The 12737-nt window shown below is 43.5% G+C and overlaps 1 protein-coding gene across 7 annotated transcripts in view; it reads right to left on the bottom strand.

Moving 5' to 3' along the window:
- Positions 1-685: 685 nt before the first annotated feature.
- The window catches only part of Mpv17l (Mpv17 transgene, kidney disease mutant-like), a 46459-nt gene continuing 34407 nt past the window's right edge, over positions 686-12737 (bottom strand). The window contains exons 1-5 of one of the 7 annotated variants that reach the window (NM_001289565.1): positions 9594-9676; positions 8132-8185; positions 5569-5639; positions 3718-3747; positions 686-3553 (exon numbers count right to left, since the gene is read on the bottom strand). In NM_001289565.1, the coding sequence (NP_001276494.1) occupies positions 3380-3553; positions 3718-3747; positions 5569-5637 (273 nt within the window). In that variant the 5' untranslated portion in view covers positions 5638-5639; positions 8132-8185; positions 9594-9676 and the 3' untranslated portion in view covers positions 686-3379. Of the gene's footprint in view, positions 3554-3717; positions 3777-5568; positions 5640-8131; positions 8186-9281; positions 9677-12737 lie in introns of those variants that run through there. The other 6 variants (NM_001289567.1, NM_001289563.1, NM_001289561.1 and 3 more) reach the window with 6 other exon arrangements.

The following is a 12737-nucleotide window of genomic DNA, read 5'->3' as shown; positions in this document are numbered from 1 at the left end:
TGACTGACTGACTGACTGACTGGGACTGGCTTGGGATTTAGTAACCTCAAAGCCCACTCCCAATGACATGTCTTCCAATAAGGCCACACCTACACCTACTCCAACAAGACCTTATCTCCTAATCTTTTCCAATACTGCCTCTCCCTGATGATTAAGCACTTAAATATATGATCCTATGGGACCATTCTCATTCAAACCAATCCACTGATGTAATATCTGCCACTGAACTCTGAGCTCACTGATTCCATTGATGTAGTGAAACTAAAGCCACTTTGCCCCAGGGATACCATTTCTACCAACCAAGCACTGAGATTACAGGCAGGCTTCCATACCTACCCAACTTTTAAAAGCATGCAATCATCAAGAAATGTTCTTCCTACTGCCCGGGCCCTGACAATTACATTGGAGATTACCTAATACTTCTAGACAATTTCCCCCAGCCCTACATAAAAAGGGGCCTGCGAGTTCCTCCATCATTACCATTTTAGTGAATGGATGACTCCTGCATGCTGGTTGTTTCTGCAGAATAAACACTCTTTGTCTTTGTATACTATTTGATTCTGGGGTCTTCCTTCAGCCATTGTCAGATCCTCACATTATCTGTCTCAGTTTGGGTTTTATTGCTGAGAAGAGACACCATGACCAAGACAACTTTTTTTTTTCTTTTTCTTTTTTTTTTTTTTTTGGTTTTTCGAGGCAGGGTTTCTCTGTATAGCTCTGGCTGTCCTGGAACTCACAAGACCAGGCTGACCTCAAACTCAGAAATCCGCCTGCCTCTAATACAACTTTTATAAACATTTAATTGTGGATGCTTACAGTTTCATAGGTTCAGTCCATCAAGTTCATAGGTTCAGTTCATTAAGGCAGGAAACATGGCAGCATGCAGGCAGACATCGTGCTGGAGAAGGAGCTGAGAGTTCTGCATCTTTTTTTTTTTTTTTTTTTTTAAATATATATTTTTAAAGATTTATTTATTTATTAAATGTAAGTACACTGTAGCTGTCCTCAGACACTCCAGAAGAGGGAGTCAGATCTCATTACGGATGGTTGTGAGCCACCATGTGGTTGCTGGGATTTGAACTCCGGACCTTCGGAAGAGCAGTCGGGTGCTCCTACCCACTGAGCCATCTCACCAGCCCGAGAGTTCTGCATCTTGATCTGAAGACAGACAGAAGGGGATTCTCTTCCACAGGCAACCAGGAGGAGGGTCTCTCCTTACAGGGCAGAGCTTGAGTGAGCATAGGACCTCAAAGTCCACCCACAAAGTGACACACTTCCTTTAACAAACCACACCTCATAATAGTGCCACTTCCCATGGGCCAAGCATATTCAAACCACCACACCATCTCTCCATGTGGTTCTCACTTCATGCTTCCTGCTCCATCCATCCCCCTTCTGCCTCCTTCCTCACTTTTGCCTCCTTCTAAACCCTCCTCATCTGTCCTTGTCTCCTGCATCTCTGCCTGTGTGTCTGCCTGCACAGAAGTTATGCCCCATACTTCTGCCCCAGTTCCAGCTGTCAGCTCATTATTATACAAAAAGTCACATTACAGTCTGAACCAATCAGCATCAATCTTGTCAGGACAAGGACAAATCAATTGTTTAGGGTTGCCCTTTGGCACTGAGGGCTGCTTGAGAATCATCTTTTTGGGCAGGTAGGAAGGACAAACACACATAGAAAACTGGCGATGGGCCATAAAAATGACAATACCCAAATCCTGCCAGTAAGTAGCTTAGAGTTCAGCAATTTACAAGTGAAAATACAGGGATATACCTTCATGCCATCCCAACAATTTCTATTACATTCCATAACTTAGACTCTTAAAAAGTACATGCTTATAATTTATACAAACATATTACAAACCATATAAATTAATTGCTTAGAAATTTAAGTATGAATTATGAAATTGACCTTATACATTCACAAGATAAACTCAGAATTCAGTGTTTCACATCTCAAAATTTGTCATGTATGCCAGTGGAAGCAACAGAACCATGGGGGCAATTTTCAGGTGAGATTGCTGAAATTTCTTAAGACATTCATAGTTTTAAATTTTTTATCTTTGTGGTTTTAACAGAAATTTGCTGGTTTTTCCAGTCTAGTCTTGAACTCCCGGGCTGAAATGATCCTCCTCCATTAACTTTCTGAATAGACAGGCACACACCTCCATGTGTGGTTATTTGCATAACTCTGAAACCTGAAGGCTCTGGCTGAGATTAGGCAAACTAAATAAATGTGAAAGACTAGTTGAGAATTTTTGTGTCCATTTTAAAGTGTAAAGATAAAGAATTTTAAAGCACTGAATTATAAAAGACTACTATTAGGATCCTGGGATGCAGCCAGTGGCAGAGCACTTGTTTGTGTAAGGTCCTGGTTCCACTTAAATACCACATATACACACAAAGCCAGGCATGGTGGCTCATGTCTGTAATCCAAATATTTAGAATGCAGAGGCAGGAGGGTTGCTACAAACTGTGTAGACTGGTCTAGTGTGAATTAGAGTTCTTCCTTAGAGAGGAAAGAAATGATTCGTTTTCTAGAATTTTCATTTGCTGTAATTCATTCAGAAACCAATTATTTTATTTCATATATCCAGGAATAAGGGCATTTGGTCAACTGTATCTTCTCAAAGCTAGAAGACATCAATTTTAAAAACCTGTATGTGGATATATATAATATAAAAGCAGAAGAGTAAGACATGATGATTCATGCCTGTAATCTCAGCACTTGTAGAGCTGAGGCCCCGCTGGGGTATCTAGTGAGTTCCACGGCAGCCTGAGATCCTTCTTTAAAAAAAGTAGACAGTATCAATAAGGTATTCTATACAGAATATATCCAACACTACTCCTCCTTTGAAGATTAAAAACATCTACTTACAGAATTTTAATGTTGGCACAATAATTATTATAAATTATCTGGGTTATTATAAATTATCTGATTATTCAACCTTCATGACTGAATTTTATATGCATAGAAATTTACTATAAGAACAAAAGATAATCAGATTTCACAGTGTGTAGGAAACAGCCTGAGAGTTTAGGCTAGAAATACAATCTAAACTGGAGTTTTTTTTTTAAATTCAATTGGCCATATATTAGAATGGAAATATTAATAATTCTAAAATGTCACATGTCACTGTTATAGTTTTTAACCAAAGCATTAAAGATGTGAAAATACCAGAGAATAAGCCTTTCAGACTGGAATGACTGGGAAAGGTTTGGATAAAAGTTAAAATAATCATTGATAATTTCAAATCAAGTGGGCCTATGGAATGTCCTCATGATGGAGCCCGTAACTGGTCAGTGAAGCAGGCCTGCTGCCAGTGATTGAGACCGATGAAGAAACAGAACTGAGTCCTAGGAAGGAAGTCCAGACTCGTCACTTCTCTGGGGACTTATCACTCGCCTCCTTCCTGCGAAGGAAGATGAATATGGACTGCAGTGTACCATCGCCGCTCTGCTGTGAAAAGCATAGGAAGGTGGCCCAGAGAAAGGCACAGAGTCCCGTATATGCTGTCCTCCAGTGCACAGGGACAAGGCTGAAGTTGGTCAGCTGCAATGCAGACAGAGTCCGTTAGGAAGACACAGGCAACAGAAACTTTGAATTTGGTTTTTACTCCACACTAGGGACTGCACTCAGGCCCCAGCACTTACTAGGTGAACGCTCTCCTACTGCACCCAGGCCCAACCCCAGAGTCTACCAAGCCTGGCACTTACCTGCACAAAGGGCCAGTACATGAGACCACTCTGGAATGAAGGAAAGCCTGGTTAGAATGCTGTATAGGAACAGAAAGCAAACACACAGTTCATTCTGTAAGAGAGTAAGAAATGCCAGGACTGGATGAGTGCCCAGCTAGGACTGGATGGCACTCAGAGCACTTAAATGCTTGAAGCCTTGAGAGAGCAAGAGACTTGAAGGTGCAGTTTGTAAGCTAATGCTGACTGGTTATAATCAAAAGTGCAGAATGAAAAGTCAGTCAGAGATACTGAGAGAAATCCATACTATAAAAATAATCACATATATACATTATAATTTCCAAATGAGTATCAGCATATAATATACATGATACATTTATTATCACTGAATTCTTTAAAGTATATTTCAAACAAAAAAAAAAAACTTTTTTGAGACAGGATATCACTGTGTGTCATTGGTTGACCTGAAGCTTTGGTCACCATGCAGATCAGGCTGGCTTAGAATTCACAGCGATCCACCTGCCTCTGTCTCCCCACTGCTGAGACGAAAGGCATATGCCACTGTGCTTGGCTCATCCAAACAATACTTTATGGGACAACATGCAAACAATACATCTAAGCTATCTCTTGGTACAGAACAAGATAGGCTGATATTACAAACTTCTTATATTTATTTAGTGTGTGTATGTGTGTGTGTGTATGTGTGTGTGTGTGTGTGTGTATGTGTGTGTGTGCGTGTGTAAGTCAGAAGATACTTACAGGAGTCTTTGAGACTGAACTCAGGACCTCAGGCCTGGTGGCACCTCTACCCACTGAGCCATCTTGCCAACCATAGTTTTTAAAATCGTTTTACTTTTATTTACTTTCTTTTGCAACTGGGTCTTGCTCTACAGCTCAGTTTAGTTTCAAACTCATGGCAGTCTTCCTACCTCAGCCTCCTGGTATGCTCTAAGAAGTAACTTAAAAAAAAGAAATACATGAGTCAGACATGGTGTTGTATCTTTAATCCTAGTACTGGGAAGGTAGTATATATGAAAGACAGGAGATGCTGCAGGGACACAGAAATCAACTTGAAGCACTTCTGGAATGCTTGAGAATACCAAAAATAATTAAACATAGTAACGAATTATAAAGCACTAGGAGAAAAAGAACCCAGAGTACATACCCAGATAAAGATGTAGCTGGGAGTGAAAAACAAGCCCATGCTCACAGTACAGTGCTGAGCAGCACCTGGCGAGCACCAGTGCTGGGGACTCACCACCCAACACCCAGCACGGCAGTCGGCTCAGGCAGAATCACCCTCATTCCACTAAATAAATACTGTTACTAATTTTAAAAAGCTAGAGAGCTGGGCACCATGACATAAGTCTGTAGTCAGCTCCTGGGAGGTGGAAGCAGTTCAGGGCCAGCTTGGATTATGTGAAACCCTATCTCAAAGCAAGCAAACACAGGGCAAGCATGGAATTCAATGGTAAAATTCTTGCCTAGTTTTAGGCTTAGGTTCAATCTTCACTGGGGGGAGGGGGGGAGAGTTGTATTAAAGCGTTCCTTTTTTAAAAAAAATCACATTCATTTAGCATGTGTGTGTGTGTGAGCCTCTGTGTGTGTGTGTGTGTGTGTGTCTGTCTGCCTGTCTGTCTGTCTATGCACTCACATGATCGCACGTTCATGCACACGTGCAGGCAGGCCACAGAAAGTATGTGGAGTTCCGGAACAACTGTGAGAGTCAGTTCTCTCTTCCCACCATGTAGACCACAGTGATAGAAGTTAGGGCCTCAGGCTTGGCAGCAAACTCCTTTACCCTCAAATAAGTATTCTTTAATGTTTAAAATATTTAGAAGATATGATTATATTTTCAGAAGCCTGTCTTACCTTATACGTATTCCAGAATTTCTGCTTCAGGTCCAAAAATATGTCATCCTTCCCCTGGAGAACGCTCATGCCTGTTAACAGGGACACACCCAGAGGATTTTACAAGTAGGAATAATTACTGTATAATAGTGTGGGTTCAAGTTTCACATTCCAACCTCATCCAAGTACATCAAATTCCAATCATTTACATGTTGCTGGTGACCCAGTAGGAAAACAAGAATATCTGTATTTTAAAACTAACGTTTAGAGGAACCCCAAATAGGAAGTGAGACCAGCCAGGCATAAAAGGCACAGCCGGATGATTCTTTATCTAAACGAAGAAGCCACAAAATGCAAGCTAACACTAGCACTGGCGAATGAGGTTGTTAATGACTTCCTTGTTTAACACTGATTCATTGATTGATTGATTGACTGATTGACTGATTGACTGATGGAGTGTGAAGGTCAGAGAGCAACTTGCTGGGATCAGTTCTCTCCTTCTACTGTGTGTGTTCCAAGGGTCACCTCAGGTTGTCAGGCTTGCCAGCAAGGGCCTTTACAAGCTGAGCCATCTTCCTTCCTGTCTCCTTATATTTTTTTTAAGTATTTAAAAAACGTTTTAGATTTATGTTATATATTTGAGTGGTTTTGCACACACATATATGTGTGTGTGTATATCTATAGATATATAGATATATAGATATAGATATATAGATATAGATATATAGATATAGATATAGATATAGATATAGATATAGATATAGATATAGATATAGATATAGATATAGATATATATGAACCACAGTGTTGTGGATGGTTGTGAGCTGCTGGGAATTGAACCGTGTTCTTTTACAAGAACAAATGTTCTTAACTATGGAGTTATCTCTCCAACACTTTCCTTCCTCCCCCCCCCCCCCCCCCCATATAACTTTGGTTGTCTTGGAACTCATTATGTAAACCAGGCTAGCCTCAAACTCACAGAGATCCTCCTGTCCCTGCCTCCCAAGGGCTGGGACTGCAGGTTGGAACCACTATGCCCAGCTCCATGCTGCTGGGGGTGGAGCCCAGTTGCTAAAAAAAGCACTCTGCCAACTAAGCTGCAGTCCTGCTCCCAATTTTGAAAAAAAGAAAAAAAATTTTTTTCCTTTTTCTTCTTCCTTTCTTTTGTTCTTTTCTTGTTTTCTTTTTTATTTGTGCTGAGATTAAACCCAGGGCCCAAGCATGGTAAACCCACCCTGAGCTACACTGCCAACCTCCCACACTAACCTCATTCCTTTAAAAAAAATAAAGGATCCTGAACATTCTAGCAACTACACATGTCCTATCAGTATATTCTAATCAGAGTTTGACATCCAAGAAACAGAGCCAAAGCCTTACTTATAAAAGACAGTGTAAACATTCTCTGATAGCCCTGATTGGGGGTGTGGGCAGGGCACAGGATAAGTGTTATTAGTCAATTGCAGGAGATCCTTAGAACAAGACTGAAAACAAAACCGAGCAAATACTGTAAGCAGTACTCTGATGGCCTTACCCAGGTAAATGCTAAGCACTTATATGTATCACATCATTTGACCCTCCTAACAATTTCCTGAGATGAGAAGACTTAATAAAAGGAGAAAAAGAAGCTGGGAGTGGTGACGCACGCCTTTAATCCCGGCACTCGGGAGGCAGAGGCAGGCGGATTTCTGAGTTCGAGGCCAGCCTGGTCTACAAAGTGAGTTCCAGGACAGCCAGGACTACACAGAGAAACCCTGTCTCAAAAAAAAAAAAAAAAAAAAAAAAAAAAAAAAAAAAAGGAGAAAAAGACAGCTAGCTAGTCATAGCGGTCCTACAAAATTAACACTCAAAAGACTGAAGCAGGAGGAGCATCGTGAGCTCAAGGCCAGACTGCAATACAAAGCATGACTTACTTTGTCTAAAAATAAAGTGTTCAGGGATGCTAACAGCAAGAACCCGGCCAGGTGACCCATTCTTTAATCCATCATTTCCCAAGGCAGATCTGACACAGGGCTTGTGTCACACAGATCTGACAGATTTGACTATCAATTTTCAAGTAGCACCTTAAACTTTCAGCTCACACACCCATGTTCCCCTTCAAGAAGCAGAGGAGACTGAACCAGAAATCTGACAGTAAGACACAGCAACAATCTAGACAGGTGATAGATGAGAAGGCCTCAGGCCTTCATGCTAGGCATCCCCCACTCCCTGGGACAGCACTGTTATCTAATCTCAGAGTAATCATACACACAATCACTATCTATACCAAGATGAAGAACATGGCTAAAAGTCTGGATCATGCTGTCTTCTGGTGAACTTCCAAGCCCTCCATGCCTGTGTTCTCATTATCTGACATGGGAATTGTGAGAGTATCCAACAAATGGTAGCTCAAAGATTAAATCGGAATCTAGCCCATCAAGTCTTAAGTCCTGGCTCCTAACCCCCTCATCACTGCACCAAGCTACAGTAAGCACTGGGATGTGTTTGCAAAGCTGGCTGAGAGATCGCTCGAGAGAACAAGGCACAGAGCTTGGGCAAATCAGAAAAAGCCTCTTGCTCTCTGGTTGTCTATTCTAACTTCACTGACCTTAGCCATGGCATTAGCTGAGACTATAACAGGCCACCAGGTCTTTGATGTTTCCTGTGGGTTATAGAAGGAAAGGAAGTTAATACAAACTCCCTATAATACCTCCCAGAGGAGGGTAAGTTTCTTCTAGATGGTTCGCCTACCTTTATTCGGTTTTAGAAGACATTAACAAGCTGAGCCTGGTGGGTCAAGAATGTCACCCCAACAACTTGGGAGATTTAAGTGGGAGAATCACAAATTCAAGACCAGCCTGAGCAACTCAGTGAGCCCCTGTCTCAGAATTAAAAACGAACTAAAGACTGCAAATATAGTTCAGTTGGCACAGCTTGAGGCCGGAGGGAGGCTTTAGGCTCAGTTGCTGGTGATCTACCATCCCCAATGACAGTCCCTGGAAAAGACTCTCCAAACACGGAGTGGCCCTCCCCAGCTGCCACTGCCTTTTAGGATACAGAAATTGCTAAGGAGACAAAAACCAAGAGACCCTTTGTTGTTCTCAGTAAACCAGGCAGAAAAGATTCCCAAAGCCAGCTCATCCAGCCCGGCTTGAAAACAGCTTCCTCATAGGTACACCACCCCCTCCCATTCTCTGTGTGACCCCACCCCAGGGAAATCTTGTTGCTCAAGCAAGACTAAGACCCTGGAAATGACTTCTGTAATCGCATATTTCACCCACTCTGCCCCCAGAGTCACCACCGATCCCATCACTTTTGAGTTAATGTGCTGGCCGCAGAGCCTCAGGTGTGGCTTTTTCTAGAACAGGTGGAGTCTAGGGATGGAGCTGCTATGGGGCTAAGCTAGGGTCTCTTGAAGATGCTTCTTTCTGGAGGAAAAGTGACCTCTCCCTCCTGAACTCTGTCAACCTCAGCCTCTCAGCTCGGACACCAACCCTCTGAATCCCTGGCACTTGGCATCTCCAGTTCCCCGGCCAGCGGCCCCCAAATTCTTCCTTCTGGAAACCTCAAGTCCTCCAATGTCCAGACCTCCGATCGCTGCTTCAGAACTTCCTTTCAGCCTTAATTCCCGGGCCGCAGAGTTGTCACCTCCTGCCTTAGCCCCAGTGGCTTTAGATCTCCGGTCTCCCCGTTCCCCGCACCCACCCCCACTCCCGAGCCTCCTGCCTGGCCTCCAGTGCCCGGCCCTGGCCCCTCACCGACGTAGAAGGCAGAGAGGGCTATCGGCCCTCCGACAGTCTGATCGCATAGCACCTTGGCCAGGACCGTGCGCGGCGCGCGGCCTGGCAGGGCGCGCTCCAGTAGGCGCAGCCACACGTAGTTGAAGTTTCCGTGGAAGGTCACGGCCAGAGTGGCCACGCGACGCGTCTGGCGCCAGTCGGCTGGGCCTCCCCGCAGTCGCTGCTGCAGGGCATCACCCGCCGAGAAGAGCCCGGCGTAGAGCAGCACGTTAGTGGGCCACGGATAGCGCCGTGCTGCCTGTGGAAACGCGCGCCACCAGCTCGCCATACCTGCCCCGGGTGCCCTCAGGGCCTGCACACCTGACTGCATGCATTTCAAGCGCCAGAGCGATTGGACCTCCCTCTGCACACCCAACCCGCTGGTCCAATCCAGTGACAGCTGGCCACCGAGAGGGCGGAGCTTCTGTGGTGATGTACGGCGTCCACCGGGATGTGACAATTTCCATGAAATTTCCAGGAGAGACATTCAGAAAACAGACTGCCTAGCATGGCATCGGTTCCCCACTACCGCAATAAAAAGTAAGAAAGCAAGCTAGCTCCAAAGTGTCAATGTACTGGAGATGCTGGCATACAGAGAATCATTCTTTTAGCACACAATACATCATCTTACTGGGTCACTATAGGCCGATGTCAGAAGAATGAATTACTGCTGGATGTGCCTATTCTGCCCTCCAGCTTGTGTCTTCGTGACCCCTGACATCCCAAAACAGGCTTGGAGACCCATGGTGTCAGTTCCAGGGGCAAGGGTGAGCATTTGGGGAGCAGGCAGAAGCTCTGACCTTGTGCAACTCATTTTCTCCATGTCTTTTTCTGCCTTACCCTCCTTCTGTGATAGCCAGCCTCTCTTCCAACACTCCCCTCTGTCTTGTTTGTTCACTGTAGTTTTTATTTTTTTAAAAAATCTAGTACCTTTAAAAAGATATTTTCTATTTATTTTTAAATATTCATTAAATTTTACTTTATGTGTATAGGTGTTTTGTCTGTATATCACTTACCATACTAAGTGCCCACAAAGTTACATACCATCATTAGCTGCCATGTGAGTGCTGGGAATTAAACCTGGGTCCTCTGGAAGAGCAACTAGTACTCTCAACCACTGAGTCATCTCTCCTGCCTATTTCAATTACTTACATTCTCTCAATCTCTCCCTCTCTCCCTCTCCCCCCCCCCTCTCTCTCTGTGTGTTGGGGGTGTGGAGATCAGAGGACAATTTTTATTTCTCTCTTTCCACTATGTAAAGTCCTGGGGACTGAATTGAGGATGTCAGGCTACTAAACCCCTTCACCAACTCGGTGCTTGAATTTTGAAATATTTTCAGACTCAGGGAAAATGTAGGAAAATTATACAAAGGAAGCCAGATGTGAGACATACCCTCTCATCCCTACACTTGGAAGGGAGGAGTGCTGAGGCAAATTGCCCAGAGTTTAAGGCAAATTGCCCACTCTAGGCTATAAAACAAGACCCAATTTCAAAACAAACAAACAAAACAAAACAAAAAACAGAAAATAAAAATATACAAATAATTCCCATATAATCTTACTTGTTTTGTTTTGTTTGAGTCAGAGCTCACATTGCCCAGGCTAGCCTCAAATTCCTAATCCTCCTTCTGCTGCTGCTTCCTAAGAGCTAAAGTTACAGGCTTGGGCCACAGTGTTCAGCTACCATATGCTCTTTGCTTGGTCCTCCCCAAGTGTGGCATCTTACATAAGTGTAGTATGATTATCAAAACAAGGAAAAATGTAGGGGTGCAATACAATCTCCCAGTTTACATGCCAATCTTACTTAAGCTGATGTGGGAAGTCACTTTCTCTCATCCAACAACCAAAGCTGGACTGCTATAGTGTTTCCTTAGGTCTTCAACCTGAACCATAGACCAATTCTCTCAAGGATTGTCACTAATTATAAGTCATTTTTTATAAGCTGAATTGTCTCCTATCATATTTTATACATTGAGGCCCTAACTTTTAGCTCTTCAGAATGTGACTATATTTGGAGACCTTAAAGAAGTGATCCAGTTAAAGTGAGGTTCTGAGCTAGGCAATACAGTCTGTACGGTGCCTTCATGAGAGGATACGGATGCAGCAAGAGACACCATGGTGAATTCATATAGAAGAAAAACATAAGATGATAACTGGCTATTTGGTCTATTTGTGGTGTCCTTGCTTGTATTTCTAAGTGGGAGTGGAGGCATAACAGTCAAGGGTTCAAGATTATTTCCAACTATACAGTGAGTCTGAGACAAGCTTGGACTCTATAGACTCTGATTTTATAAACCAAAATGAGGGGCAGCAAGGACAGCTCTGGGGTAAATGCTCATGACTTCAATCTCCAGAACCCATGTGGCAGACTGCTACAAAGTGTTCTATGACCTTCCCAAATGCCATGTGCACTTATATATAAATATGCACACAGAAAGAAAGACACAAACACAGAGAGGCAGGGAGTAAAAAAAAAGGAAGAAGGCAGTCAAGGAGAAGGAAACTGAAAGGTAAGGGAGAAGAAGGTGGCAATCTGTAGACCAAAGAAAGAGGAGTCAGAATAAAACCCATCCGACCTTCCTGAACTGTTTTGTTTTGGGTTTTGGTTTTTCGAGACAGGGTTTCTCTGTGTAGCCCTGGCTGTCCTGGAACTCACTCTGTAAAGCAGGCTAGACTCCAATGCAGAAATCTGCCTGCCTCTGCCTCCCAAGTGCTGGTGGGATTAAAGGCGTGCGCCACCACTGCCCAGACTTTTTTTTTTTCTTCCTGAACTGTTAAAAAAAGTTGTTTGAAAAATGTTTTTCTACTGCTCCTGGTCTGCAATCTTATTATCACAGTGTACACATACTAATAGATCCTTCCTCTCCAGTCCCTGGAATTCTGCCAGTGCCTGTGTGCTTTTATTGTGCCTGTTTTGTGAACCCCAAAAGACCACCAAAGAGTCGATTCTGATGCAATCGCACTAGGGTCTCTTTATTATAAGCTCGAGCTCAGGCTTACTCACTTCTGACCCTGACACAGCAGGACAGGTTGGTGAAGCAGCCCTGAGCTAGTTCCAGGACAATTGAGGCTACACAAAGAAACTGACTCAAAAAAAAAAATCAAAATTACTCTTGGTTGTATAAAATTTTCAAGATCCCGGGGCCTAGCAAACACAGAAGTGGATGATCACAGTCAGCTATTGGATAGATCACACGGCCCCCAATGCAGGAGCTAGAGATATTACCCAAGGAGCTAAAGGGAACTGCAACCCTATAGGTGGAACAACAATATGAACTAACCAGTACCCCGGATCTCTTGTCTCTAGCTGCATATGTATCAAAAGATGGCCTAGTCGGCCATCACTGCAAAGAGAGGCCCATTGGACTTGCCAACTTTAGATGCCCCAGTACAGGGGAACGCCAGGGCCAAAAAGGGGGAGTGGGTGGGTAGGGGA

The sequence above is a fragment of the Mus musculus genome, chromosome 16 (assembly GCF_000001635.26).
Source record: "Mus musculus strain C57BL/6J chromosome 16, GRCm38.p6 C57BL/6J".
Classification (NCBI taxonomy): domain Eukaryota; kingdom Metazoa; phylum Chordata; class Mammalia; order Rodentia; family Muridae; genus Mus; species Mus musculus.
The sequence above is the reverse complement of the archived record's forward strand: the minus strand, read 5'-3'. Positions and strand labels throughout refer to the sequence as shown.